The sequence below is a fragment of the Poecilia latipinna genome, unplaced genomic scaffold, assembly GCF_001443285.1.
Source record: "Poecilia latipinna isolate Pla-1442-1.1 unplaced genomic scaffold, P_latipinna-1.0 Scaffold753, whole genome shotgun sequence".
Taxonomy (NCBI): domain Eukaryota; kingdom Metazoa; phylum Chordata; class Actinopteri; order Cyprinodontiformes; family Poeciliidae; genus Poecilia; species Poecilia latipinna.
In genome coordinates this window covers 83,719-97,842 of record NW_015113369.1, presented here as the reverse complement: position 1 = coordinate 97,842, position 14,124 = coordinate 83,719, and the positions used below count along the sequence as shown (strand labels likewise).

Genomic DNA, 14,124 nt, shown 5'->3' with positions numbered 1-14,124 from the left:
GCGGGCAATTTGCGGCCCTTGAGTTTGTGCGTTCCCCACTGCCGGAATGCTGAAAGACACTATCAAGATGTTTTCACTAATAGATCAAAAATATTTATGAAGTTAGGTACAAAACAAAGCATTTATAAACTTTATAAGTTTTCAGACCCACACTATTATTTGCAGGTTATCTCATTCAAATAAATTCTTGCTGCGGTTTGCAGTTTTTTTTAGATTTCTTGAAAATAGTTTGTTGCTGTTTTCTATGCAGAAATACACACTCAGTTGCCCATTTCCTTTAATTTCAGTATGCTATTTTTAATAACTGTATTAATTTCTCTATATTTTGTCCTTAGTGTTTTCTTTTTTTGTTTTTCCCATCTACGTGTGACTTACTGCTGGCACACCAGACGCTTCCCATGGTGGGACAATAAAAAATATTTATATTCTCTGTTTGACACAGTTTTTATGTTTTGGAGCTCCAGTCATTTACAAATCCTTTAAAAAAAAAAAAAAAAAAGAAAAAAAATATTAGTTTCAATAAAATATTGCATGCTCAGATTATTGTTGAGCAGGAAAAAAAAAATAATTAAAAAGTAAAATACATATTCTGACATCCAGAAGTTCTTTAAACTTAGAGTTTGGAATCTCTGGCAAAATGTTTGGACATCACCAAGTTAGGGTATTATTTAAATTTAATAATATTGTCTTAAATGATAAGGTCAACTATTATCTGTGCCATGGACAAGATGGTTGAATCATAAATATTTGATCGTATTTCATAAGACTATTATCGAGATATTATATCATAAATATGATGGGTCTCCTCATAACTGCAGGCTAGATATATCTTTATTGAGATATAAAAATGTTAAAAAGTCAAAGTAATAAACTTGCCAAGTCATAATTGTGATTTAGCTGTTAAAATTATGACTTAGAAAGATTCAGGTACAACTGGTAGAAGGTTTTTGCACTTTGTTTTTGAAATATTCCTAACAAACTAACAAAACAAGAGACGTACTGCAGGCAAAATGATAAATTTGAGATATTTATGCAAACATAGAGTGAGAAGATTAAATACAAACAATTCCAACATATACAAAACCTTTAATGTTTTCATGATTTGACACAATCTCTGTCAAGTCACATGTGAGGCATAAATGACAAGTTTTTGTTTTCACCTTTAAAAGACCATGTACAGCAAAAACCCAGTAAGAGTTTGACATGTAGTGAAGGTGTGTGATGGGCCAACAGGATGAAATGTTGCTGCTGCTGCAGCAGCATCATAGCTAGGAGGAAATCATGGCGTGCATCTCTCCCTGAAGGAGAGGAGATTGAATGACGCCTTAATGGAGTGGAGCTGCTTAATGGAGACAGGAGCAATAGACACAGTGGTGAGCACATGGTCATCTGACATATAAAAGGCACTATGCACATTTTATCAGCACAGGAAACAATCTTGTTGTACCTACAGACATCTGGAGCAGATGGATTTCAATAAAGAGACTTCAACACACACACACACACGCGCATGATTTAAACATATCAAACTTCATGGCGGAAACTAATCTGCTTCACGAGTCCAGCCTCCAGGAACATGTTCTAAATGTTGCAAGCAAACAGAAAATGAACACTATCACCTGAAGCAAAAACAACGTACCTAGAAAATTTGTTTGCATTTGATGGTGAATACATTCCTAACTTTTTACGCAGATAGAAAGTCTGTCATTTAATCTCAGAGACGCACAAACCCAAACGTGCTCACAGTGAGATATCGTGTGCTAAGTCTTCTTTCGGCCTCTTCCTCTGCCCTCAGCAGGCCGCGGGTTGGTGGCAGAGGGAGAAAGTGCGTGAGTCTGAAAATCGACTCTCTGCTGCAGGATTCCTGTGAGAATAAACTCGGCAGTGACGACAGGAAGAGACGCAGACACGGCGGGGCCACACAGCCGCAGGTCCTCCTCGCAGGAGATCACCACGGTCCGAGGCTGAGAGATGGAGAGTCGGGGCACAGAGGAGAGGTGAGTCAGAATAACGACACAAGACAACATCTACAGCTCTGGACTCGACTGGCACCTTGTGAGCCGCAGGCATCTTTGTCAGGAAGGTAGCGCCGCTGCAGGTGATGATGTCTTTCATGTGAACCGGTTCTGGCTTTACCGACTTCGTGACGTGGATCTCATATCCCTGAAACAAAGAAGCAAAGTGATACGTTGCACATTTTCGTAAGCAAATACAGAAGGATTCGTCTATTCTTATGGACTAACAGTAACAGAATGAGAAAATCGATAAAAAAGCTCTTGGCAACAGAGTTTGGTGAGGTGTACACCCTAATATTAGCTTGGCATCAGCATTTCTTTGTTGTTTCCAGCTCTCATCTTACCACGGTGATGAAACTCTACAACCCCGGAAACATAATAAGAACACAAACAGCAAATGTCAAATTAATTCCCACTGGTTCCCGAAACTCCACCTGAAACAGCGGCTTGCAAAAATATCCACAACCCTCCAATGGTTTCACATTTTCTCACGTTACAATCAAAAACCAAGGATGTCATCTGACATCAGCAAGAAAAAATGCATAATTGCAAAATGGAAGGGGGCGGGGGGATTTGGTTTTTAGACGTTTATTTACAAATAAAAGTCTGAAAAATGCGTCTCAGGTGCATTCGGCCACCTGAGTCGACACTTTGTAAAAACAAATTTCTCTGCAGGTCACTTTGGTCTCAACCAGCTTTCAAATATTTTTGAAAACACCGAATCATGCAGCTTCCATTAACACTTGTGAAGTGGACTGACATGCAAACAATCCCAACAAAATACATCAAAGTTTGTGGTTGTAATTTGCCAAGAGATGGAGAAGTTAAAATGGGTAGGAATACTTATGCACTGCACTCTAAACACTTTGCAAGGTGGCATGCGCGCGCACACACGCGCACATGCACACATCGACATCGGATGAGAACCGGGAATGACTCAAACATTTCTCCGTGTCTACAGTGAGTCAGTCTTTCTCACCAGCACCGCTGCGCCGTCAGCTAAAGGAAATACTCGCTACACGCCATCAGCCACTCAGAGAATAATAAGAGAAGAAGTAAAGAGGATGAGGTAGCACCTGGAGGAGAGGCTGACTGCTGGCAGTCCTCAGAGACTCCTGCAGGGAGAAGCTGAACTTCTTCTCCTGCTCCGGATCGTTCACAACAAAAGCAAGCGGAGAAAGGAAGCTCCCAGCCTTACCGCTCTGAAACCAAGAGAGGAGAGTCTGAGTGGGACTGAGCCGACCCGAGAGAACGAGTCTGTGTTGCATTTAGCAGCTCCTGCTAATGACCTGTTCCAGCCACCGAGTGGTGACGACTGGGACACCTTTGGCCACGGCGCACAGGAATTTGACCGTCCTTCGCACTTTGTCTGTCACGAGACAGTTCATGTCGGAGACGCCTCTGGCCATGGCGCCTCCTAGACGAGCCAGCACCTGCTCTCCATCTTCATCCACCACTCCTGTGAACAGAACCTGAGAAAACAACAGCACAGCTTCACGTCACGGATAACAGGCAGTTTTACTCACAAACTGAGATCTAAATCTATCTGGCACCTGATTGAGCAAATATGGAAACATATGAGCCTAATTTCATTGTTATTACAGATTTTTTTTTTTTTTAATTCTTCATTTGTCTGGTGAGTAGTGAGAAATGAGACCTTAATAAACCAAAAATAAATGTTAACTCTCCCACTTTAAGTAAAGGTTATGATACAAGTTCCCTTCCAAGATAAGAGAGTAGTATCTAGATGAAAAACACAACAAATGAGAAAAAATGCAAAATACAGGATGAAGTAGTTAAAGAAAACAGAGAAGGTACAAACTGTCAAGAAAATTCAAAAATATCACCGATCAGATCAGACATGGACGTTTTTCTGCTTCCTGTCTGTTACTGATTGCTGCCGCTTCATGTGATGTCATCAACTCAAATATGAATAAAACGGAAGTACAGTTTTTAAAAAATGTATTTATAAGAGGTGAAAATGTCTCACACAGTTTTTATTGGTGTTGAATAGTTAAATACAAAAATTACAAATCATTTGCTGCCACCTATCCACACCTTTACTATCCACGTTTTGCTCGAAATTCTGACTTTTTTTTTTCTATTTATTTACATTTCTGAAACTGAGATTCAAGTCAGATTTTTTTTTTCAGTGGCCCTAATCTTCTCCCATATAAATCTTTCATTTTAGGGCCTTAAAGGAAAGTTTCATAAAAGCTCTAATATCCTGCCTGTTTTATTTGTTGGGTAAATGACAGAAACACAGACCTTGTAGGTTTGGCTCCCGGCTCGAACTCGGCTAACCGTAGCTGGAGACGCAGAGGAGGAGCGCGGCGTCTTCGCCATGGGGGAGGAATTTGAGGAAACCCGCCGCTTCTGGGGAGGAGTCACGGCCGAGATCTGAGCGAGTTACAGAGGAGAGGAAGAAAGAAGAAAGTAGGACAAGACAGGAGCTGAGCTGTAGTAATCTGTACAACACTTATATGAATACTTCTTATAATATTGGTCTTAATTATTGACCGTTTTGTCTTTCTTCCTCGTTGTGTCGGCCCTGACCTCGATCACATTGGACTGCAAGTCGGGAATTGATAATCTGGATTCAGTTCAGTTCAGAACAACAGTGACAAAATGCAAGAAGAAAGTGTGGGCGACCATCAACTCACTGAATCCATTAGATGCATGACAAAGTTGAGCAGAAGAAAAATATGTGCCATCATATAGATTACAGGTGTAAAACCTGAGGTCCGCGGGCCAAATTCGGCCCACCATAGCTACTTATGCGGCCCTCTAGATTCTAGAGGGTGACACACTTTAACATAGTTGTATGCTTAAATAGTATTTTATCAGTTTTCATTTACAGGGTCAAATTACATCAGTGTGATGTTGAAATTGTTACATTTTAAGAAGTGCTAATCAAATGCAGAGAAATTTTTAGTTTGTTAACAGTTATGCATATATTCTCCCACAATCGGCCCTGTGAGGACCTTCATAATTGTGATGCGGCCAGTTGGAACCAGTTGGAACCAGTTGGAAACCCCTCACACAGAAGGAAGTGCATCACATAACTGGGGACATTTTGTTCCATTTGCTGGTTCATGGAGCAAAATGAACCAGCAAATCTAAAAGCTAAAAGCTTAGTTCCTACTGTGCTTTAGCCATTTTGGATGGATGTGCGCATTAGACTATAAATCTTATTTTTAAAGTGAAACAACAAAATCACCTCTGGTTCAATCTCGTTTCCAGGCGGCTCCATGGAAGAACCAGACGTCTGAGTTTCCTGCAGCTCCTGGTTTTTATTTTTCTGGACCACGGTTGTTCGACCCCTGGCTTTCTTCCCAGCAGCTCCCGCCGCCGCCTTCTTTCCATCTTTTAATTCCTGTTTAGGGGGCAACTCTTCGTTCTTCTTCACCTGAGAGCTTGAGGCTCTGCTTGTTCTCCTGCCCTGTATCCCAGCAGGAATCTCTTCCTGTTGCTCCTCTTTCCCTCCTGGTTCTGTTGATTTTTGGACTCTATCCACTTCAGTTTTTTCCTCACTAGTTTTTGCTTTTCTCTTGTTTGTGGTCTCGTCACCGTCAGTCGCTGTGGGAGCCTCAGTTTCCTCCACAGGCTCGGTCTTTACAGTTTTTGCGCCCCTGTCCCTCATGTTCCTCTTGGGCAGAGGGGATGTTAGATCAGCAGACGTCTTTTCCTGATTTGACTGAAGGCCCTCATCATTTAAAACTAAAGCTTCAGAACAACTGGCAGTGACTCGCCGCTGCCCCCTACTGGTACCAGCAAGCCTAGGCTCTGCTTTCCTTTTCTCATCTAGCTGCAGAACTTCAGTGGCTTTCTGTTCATTTTCTTTAATCACAACATCGGGCTGAGACAAGGTCTTCCTCCCTCTTCCTTGTGGTCTTCCTCTGGAGACCTTAGAGCTCGCACTGACCGCCTGAGCTTCAGCGTCCGGCTCCGCTGCGGTCGCCGTCGTCGTCCTTCGGCGGCTGCTTCTCACAGTATCCGTCTGGGAGGCTTCGCTGCTCCTCTTCGCTCCTCTTCCTCTCCCTTTGTTCTCCGGGGTGTTGCTGTTGATGGAGGAGACCGACTGCTCTGAGCTGAGGGAGTTGGAGCGGGATCGGGTTCTCCTTGCCAGGACATCCTCGCTCGAGGCTTCACACGCCGCTGTGGTTGTTCTTCTTGCAGCTCTTCGCACTCTTGCAGAACCTTTGGGGCTCTCCTCTTCGTTCTTGTCTTCTTGTGATTCTTTGGGCTGTTTTTCTTTCTCCAGTCTTGCAAGGTGTTCTTGGTCCATCTTTGTTGTTTCCACACTTGTTCCCTTTTCTTCTTCTACTTCACCTCCTGATTTCGTCTCCTTTAATCTGTGTTTTCCTTTTGATTTTCCTTCCCTCTCATTGCGCCTCTCTGTTTCCACATGTTCTCTCGCTTCTTTGTCTCCTTCCTCCTTTATATGGCTCTTATTTTCATCGCTCCTTTGTCTTTCATCATCATTCTGTTTTCTGGTACTTCTTCTCCCTCTGGACGGTTGATTAGCCGCCTTCACCTCTTCCTGATTGTTGTCATCCTCCGATTTGGCTTTCCCTCTCCGTCCTTTGGTGCTTGGTAATGGTTTATTTTCAGTCTTTGTTTGTCTATTTTGACGTGAAGAACATTGTGCCTTTTCTTCTTCTTCTCCTAATCGAGTTTCCATTGAACTCGAAATGCTGGATGCATCAAACACATCGTTTTTTTTCAGAGTATTCGCTGGAGAGACTTCAGAAATCGTAACCGGCTGCATCTCGTCCTCAAGATGAGACTTGGATGTCCCTTCATTATTCAGCTCTTCCTTCTCCTTGTGTCTTTCTGTTTCTTCCTTGTCTTCTCTAGGTTTCCCGTCTCTTTGCTCCTTTGTCTGGCTCTTTTTTTTGTCCTCGTCTTGTTCTTGTTTTCTTGTAGTTCTTCTCCCTCTTGTCTGTCGATTAACTACCTTCACTTCCTGCTGGTCGCTCTCATCCTTGTTCTTGGTTTGTTCTCCTGTTTCTTTGGTACCAGCTGCAGCGGCTTTGCTTTCCTTTTTCGTCCTGTCGATTCTTCTCTGAGATTCAGAAGCTGAGACCGGCTGCGTCTCCTCTTCCTTAAGATGAAGCCGCTTTTCCTTTCTTTTCCGTGGATATGTGACGGATTCATCGCCATCCCTTTTTCCATCCCTCCCTTCTGCCTGAACTTCTGCCTGAACTTCAGCAGGAGGAACTCCAGCAGCGGTGAGAGGAAGAGCTTTCGTCTCCCTTTCTGGTAGGATGTCTTCATCTTCACAACTTATCAGAGGCTGGGTCTGCTCATCTTCAATGTGCAGCGGCTTCGCTTTCCTTTTTCGGGTGGAGATAAAGTCTTGGCTGCTTTGTTCTTCCTCGCATGTAACCGAACGCTGAGATCCATCTGCAGAGACTTGAGAACCAACGAGTGATTGTGTCTCGTCTTCCAGCTGCAGCGGCTTTGCTTTCCTTTTCCGCAGGCTTGGCATCAAATCGTCATCATCCTCACCTGGAGTCAAAGGCTGTGTTTCACCAGAGTCTGTGCGCTGCTGCGACTCCTCTTCGTCAATATGAAGCTGCTTTGCTTTTCTTTTCCGTGGAAGAAGGATCTCGGAGTTATTTTCATGATCTCCACATGAATCCTTCGGCTCAGTTTCGTCAGCGCCGACATGCGGGGGCTGGGTTTCAGCAAGCGGCAAAGCCGCATCAGTGTTTGGGTGTGTTTCCACTTTTGAAGGTCGCAGGGACTCCGCTGACAACTCTTCGTCGTCGCCACTCTCCTCATTGTCGCTCAGACACACGGGTTGGGTTTCAGCAAGGCATAAAGGTGAAGAAGTCCGTGGATGTTTCTGCGCCTCTGAAGACTTCAGGGACTCTGACAACTCTTCATCGCCGCTCTCCTCGTTGTCGCTTGTAAACATGGGCTGTGTTTCCACTACTGATTCAGAATCAGCGACGTGCCTCTCCGTTTCATTCTTAACCGGTTCTGAGGAACAATCTGGCTCATTATCCTCCGCAGAAGAGAACATTGGCTGGGTTTCAGCCATAGCAAGTGCAGATGGAGCCACACTCTCAGTCCTGGCAGAGTTCAGTCCCTCATCTTCATCTGAACCTTCACCATACGGTTCTGGGATATAAGCCTGAGTTGCTTCCATAGTCAAGTCAACACAGGTTTCTTTTCTAGACAAAGATCTGGGATGCTCCACCTCGTAGGGCTGCGTGGCCTCCAGGTTCGAGTCATTCTCTGCACTTTCCTCATAGTCCTGAGTATCCTCCATGTTTACGCCACCATCGACTGCGGCGTCAGCTCGGGCGTTCTCCCTGGCCTCGCCCTGCAGGTGGCTGCTGTCAGACAGTCCCAGCTGGAAAGAATCATCTCTGTTGGACCGGTCCTCTGGTTTGACAGCGGAGGACTCGAGAACGGAGGTTCGGTTTGGATTCAAGCCTTTGTGGCAACTTCTTGTCTGAAGAATGAAAGACTGGGTCTCAGCCACAGCATAATCTTCATCTTCCTGACTGTCTGAGCAAGACGACATTAATGCTGGTCTTAAGGAGGAAGGTACAGCATCTGCAGGAGCAAAGAAAATAAATCTATTTAAAACTAAGCTTGTAACACATTTATAAAAAAAAATAAATAAATAAATAAAAAAAAAGAATCTAAAAAATGTGGTGTGTAGGGATGCAAACAAGTAATCTACTGATTGTCAATTATTGGTTTAGTAGATTAGATTGGTTTATAAGTGGATGTTATTAACTTCTTTGTGTTGTACATTGGCTAGCCAGCAGAGGGAGTTCTTTGGAAATTAAAGCTTATTGATCTTGGACAATGTTCTGGCATTTTTCTTTTATCATTATTTTTAGTTGAAAATTGTATCAGAATGGCAATCATCCTTTATCTCAATCATTTCTAGGACAATTTATTGTCTAGCAAAAGTTATTATTGTGACAGACCGACAAGTAACAGTGTCCATTGTTTATGTATAGTTCCTAAATATTTCTAAAACAGGATCTATAAAATAAATGTGTAAAACCCACTTCTAGGTGGATGAGAAGTGGGGATTGTGAAGGCCTGAGTTTCCATCTGCTCAACTTCTCCTTCTGCAAAAAAAAGGACAAAAAAGACTATTTTATTTTTCATTCAAACTTTTCACAACAGGGTTCATATCCTTAGGGTAAATCTGTCTTACTAGGAGACTGAAATTGACTTGAAATAATTTGCCTGGTAAAAAAGAAATACAAAAATCACATCTCTTCTGATTTCAAGATTAATCTCTGAGATATAAGAACTTCTTTCAGTGTGTTGCTGTAGTTTTACTTCTACTGTTTTCACTTGGAGTTTTAAACTTTATGATATTGCATCTGTTTATTTATGAGAGATTACCTGAAACTTGAACAGGAGTAGAACAGTTCTGCCGAAGAGCATTTTCTGTCTGTCGGCCCCCTTCTTCCTCCCCAGGATTTGCCTCCTCATCCTCCACGTCTGTATCACTTTCCATCCTAAGGTCAGCTGGTTTGCCCTCGTCTGCAGCTCGGGGAGCAACAGGTTCGTCAACATCTGTGTCTGCATCAGATTCTGGAGCTCCTGCTGCTGCAGCAGACGACACAGGCAGGTCTGCTGCAGCAGCAGGGACAGCGGGGAGTGAGTCTTCCTCCAGGTCTGTATCACTTTCGGACAAAATATCCAAACCAGCTGCAGCCACCTCCTTATCACAGGCGTCACTGTCTGGATGGAGACTGTGAGGAGAAAGAGGTTTATCAGAGTTTTCACTGAGCGTTTCGCCCATTTTGGGATTCCCCCGTTTCCCAGCCTCCTCTTCCTCATCCACGTCTGTGTCGCTGTCCAAGTGGAAATCTTCAGACTGTACTGAAGGGACGGAGTCAGCACTGTGCTCACCCTTAGGTAACGTAGCTTTGGATGTGACGTTAGCATCATCATCATCATCATCATCATCCATGTCAGTGTCACTCTCCACTGTGATGCCCTCAAGCTGAATGCCAGAAGCAGCAGGAGAACATTTTGTTGCTTCATCATTTGAAGATGACGTTCTTGGAGTTTTATCTGAGACATCTTCATCAACGTCCGTGTCACTGTCCATGTGTGACAGGACTGTGTTTGGGCGTTGATCACTTTTCCCAGCAGGCGCCTCCTCCTCCTCTCCTCCCTCCACATCCGTGTCACTGTCCAGGTTAAATTCAGGGACGGCGTCTCTGGAGACCTGTAGCGGCGACCTGAGTGATTCACCGCTTCCTGTGGGACTTTTACCGCCTTCCCTTTTCACATTATCTCTGCTTTCTTCTGAAAACGTCCCTCCTTCGGCTGCTCCTTCTCCTTCCTCCATACCATTTTCCACAAACACGGGTGACTTGTTTTTCTCCAGGTCAACATCCGTCTTCTCCAAGCTGAAACTGATGCGTCTGCTTGACCCATTTCTGCTGGAGGAGGACGGTGTGATGGAGCTTTCGTCTTCACTGCAAAACAGTATAAAAACAAAACAGCATTTAAGATCTGAAAGCAGCTGCTGGCAGATTTTCTGTCAGTAACTCAAACTTTCTGATTTCTTTTCTGTTAGCATTACAGAGCCTTTCAAAAAAGTGTCCATATGCCAAACAAAAACTTTTATTTATTTTATTGGGATCTCATGGCAGCATCATGCTGTGGGGATTTTGTTTTGGAAAAGCTGGGTAGAGTTGTTGGGAAAATGGATGGAGCAAATCACAGAGCAAATCCTAGAGGAGACTTTAGCATTAATTAGAATGATAAAGTCTAATTAATGGCAATTAATTAGACTTTAATTCCTGACAAATTTATACACATAATCAGACCTTTGTGCAGCAAAATGTACATTTAAGTGATTCATTAAACTTTGCCAATTATAGCACGTTTTCAAAGAGTGTTGAGAACAGACAAGAAAGTTAAAATCAACTGATTCCCCCAAAACATGGAAACTATTACTTTTTAATGAGGCAAGCCTTCAAAACCCTTTTTTATTATTTCAATCTGCACTCATTTACAGAACACTTTATTTGTTTCACTAAAAACAATGTTACGGTCGATTGGTTTTGTGCAGGAAAATCTCCAAATGTGGGGAATTTATTGGAAAAAATATATATAAACCACTGGTTTAAATAAAAACAAACACTACTTTGTGTTCCTTTCTTAAGCAAAGTCCAGGTAAGATGCACGTATATTTGAGGTTGTAGTGTAATGTGTAATAAAATGTGTAAATACTCAGTATAATATTTACACAGCTGTTAGAAATGCACTGTAAAAATTAAGATATGAAAACATACCTTTCAGGAACCACTTTGCTCGGAGGGCTTACAAATGCAGAATTGTTCAGACTGGATTTGTGGGAGTCTGAATCAGACACTGAAATCAAAGCCAACTGGTGAATAAAAATATAAACAGTGGTTGTGCTTATGAATCGCCATAAATTTCACATACCAACAGCCTTCTGTTTTCTGTTTCCTCTCCCTTCTCTTTCACTCTCTGAGTCAGAATCAGATTCTGGCACCAAGCTCCCCTGTGGCTGCACTGGAGTTTTCTCAAATGAGAGGCAACCGCCTGTGACGGCAGTCCTCTTAGCCTTTGTGCCACTACTGACACATTTCTTGCTTCCTGTGTCAACGTCATCCCAATCTGACAATCTGGCGCTTGCTTCCGATTGTCTTGGAGTCTCAATGTCACCAAGGGAAGAAGGGGAGTCCACCCTGGAGCTCACATACCGACATGGGATGTCCCCCAAAACCAAGCTGTCGCCCTCAGTAAGGGCATAGCGCACGTTAGGGGTCAGCTTTAGGCGTCCCTTACGGGTCCCATTCATGCTCTTTAGGTCCCAAACCAGGGCCTCCATGTCCACTTCATGCACACGACCTCTTCTCCGGTGAACAGAGATGCTGATGGCAGCATGCTGCTTGGACACAGATGGTGCCAACAACTGTAGTGTGCAAAGATTTGGGTCACGACCCAGGAAATTATCTCCCAGGAAGAGGGGCAACTCTAAGTGACAGAGAGAAAATATATTATTGGAAAAGTTACGCAGTTATGACAGACTACGCATACAGACAAATTTGTGACTCTAGTAGAGATGTGAATAAAAAATTGTAATTAATGGGCTGTTTATTACTCCTACACTGAATAATTTAAGAATATATTAAAACCATTTAATTTGGGAAGATTTGTCCTCATCTTATTTTCAGAACTATATTTTAACGTAAAGTTTGCTGAAATTTCAAAGAGATGAAGATGACATGGATTCAGAATCTTTTGGAAGAGAAAAAGACCCAAAGCATCAAATATCCTCCATAGTATTAAGCAGATATATGATGCTTTTCCAACTTTTATCTCCGATTTTACACCAGTTTGTAAAATGATCAAATTGTGAACAAACAATATGGTCCTGTTTAAAGAACTGGTTGTCAGTTATATAGAGTTCAATGGAAGTTATAGAGACTTGGTGACTACAAAATGCGACTTTTCTGAGTTTTTTTTAAACCTCCTTTACCATCTTCCTCACTACTTGTCGTGGCAAGACACATATGAAGCCTCTTCCAGATTTGCTGTGTTAACCTTTTTATTATTGCTCTGACTGTAGGCTTCAGCAAACATATGCAAGTTGTCACTTTCTTATAGCATACCAAGATTGACAAACACCTGCCTTACTTAAATGGCATGTTCTCTCCTCTTTCCAATTTTGTAAAGTGACTCAGATGAATTACTCCAAGTCATGTCATATTTATCCACCAACAGAACAGAAAATCATGGATTACTATTTAGAAGATCTGTGAAATTATGATCAATCTAAAATGTAAAGATTTCTTTCTACATGCATCATAAATGGGTCGTTGGGGGGTACAAACATGCTGTTGATTTTGTTAAAGATATTAGTATTACAATTTTTTTCTGTGTAATATGCCCTGCTACTGTTAAAGAATAAGGTATTTCATTGCTTTTTATGCACATTTTCCCCTAGCATACCATACAGTAGAGGTAAAAAATACCAGAGTAGGACACTTACCTTTCTCAGGGATGTGTGGATTATTTAAGATGCACAGTTTGGCCAGTGGTTTCCTCCTTTCATTTTGGATCTCCTCTTCACTTTCCTCCTCCTCTGACTCGAATATCGAGTCATTGATCGCCTGAGTTGCATCCATTCCTGTTAAAGACCAAAGCAGGATGGCAATAAACCCTAAACAAAGACAATTTCCCCTTCTAAAACCTACTAATGTTAGCTTAGCAACATGCTTGCCTTCTGCAGGGCTACAGCATGCAGCTAACGTTAGCCTTAGTGGCTAAACCATAAGTAATCTGCAGCTAACAGATAGAGAGAGGCTTCACTATGAGCATTTAGCTAGCTTTTTATTGAAATATTGTCTTCTTAATCAAATTTAATTTATAGGTCTGCTCTAGATAAGCCCAAGCAACACAGAAATAACTTTTATTAAGCGTATATAATTGCTTTTTTAGTGTCAAAATCACAGCAATTACACTTCCGGTCAACGGTAAACCTGTTAGCCGTTAGTGAGTTCGAATTACAATATCCCAGTTAGGTTAGCGAGAATCATCCTTATATTATAGTAACTATCCTTATTCTTTTCCAACAATGTTTACTACTTTCCGGCTAAAAATGGTCCGGTTTTGGAACCACATGGCTGTTACCTTGAAATTAGAAAGGAAGTATCCGTCTGTTAACGAGTGACTTTACAGCTCAGATGGGCTCATCTGCTGATCATTACCCTGGACGCGTTGCGTTTTAATATTCCAACAACCAATGACGGGATCATGCTCTAGCACAGGCTTCCCGGAGTCTTGCTTTACTTTGTGGACATAAACAAAATGTAAATACTAACCCAACCACGCCCACAATATGTCTTTGAGCAAAGAGCTATTGGCCAATATAAGTGTCACTTATGACGTACTCTCTCTTTCATTGGATAGTTTTTTTCCGAAAGCGTTTCTGATTGGACCAATAGTTCCTTAATGGATTAATTCGTCCATTTATTTTCGCGCCATGCACAGAGAGAGAGAGCAATGGAAATGATGGGAGGAAAAAGATAATATAGATCTCAAGTTGTTTTAGCTCAGTAATTCGCGTGAGAAAGTA

At 42.3% G+C, this 14,124-nt stretch overlaps 1 protein-coding gene across 2 annotated transcripts; it reads right to left on the bottom strand.

Moving 5' to 3' along the window:
• Window positions 1-1,016: 1,016 nt before the first annotated feature.
• mdc1 (mediator of DNA damage checkpoint 1) lies at window positions 1,017-13,926 on the bottom strand. 2 transcript variants are annotated; one of them, XM_015045908.1, is made up of 13 exons: window positions 13,680-13,926; window positions 13,039-13,176; window positions 11,466-12,020; window positions 11,312-11,390; window positions 9,402-10,489; window positions 9,056-9,118; window positions 7,796-8,588; window positions 5,236-7,708; window positions 4,284-4,415; window positions 3,305-3,487; window positions 3,092-3,217; window positions 2,053-2,163; window positions 1,017-1,964 (listed from the first exon to the last, which is right to left on the bottom strand). In XM_015045908.1, the coding sequence occupies exons 2-13, from the start codon at window positions 13,172-13,174 to the stop codon at window positions 1,761-1,763; spliced, it is 5,943 nt and encodes a 1,980-aa protein (XP_014901394.1). In that variant the 5' UTR covers window positions 13,175-13,176; window positions 13,680-13,926; the 3' UTR covers window positions 1,017-1,760. The 2 variants fall into 2 exon arrangements, with proteins under 2 accessions (XP_014901394.1, XP_014901393.1); XM_015045907.1 differs by having other exon boundaries at window positions 5,236-8,588.
• Between the last annotated feature and the right edge of the window lie 198 nt (window positions 13,927-14,124).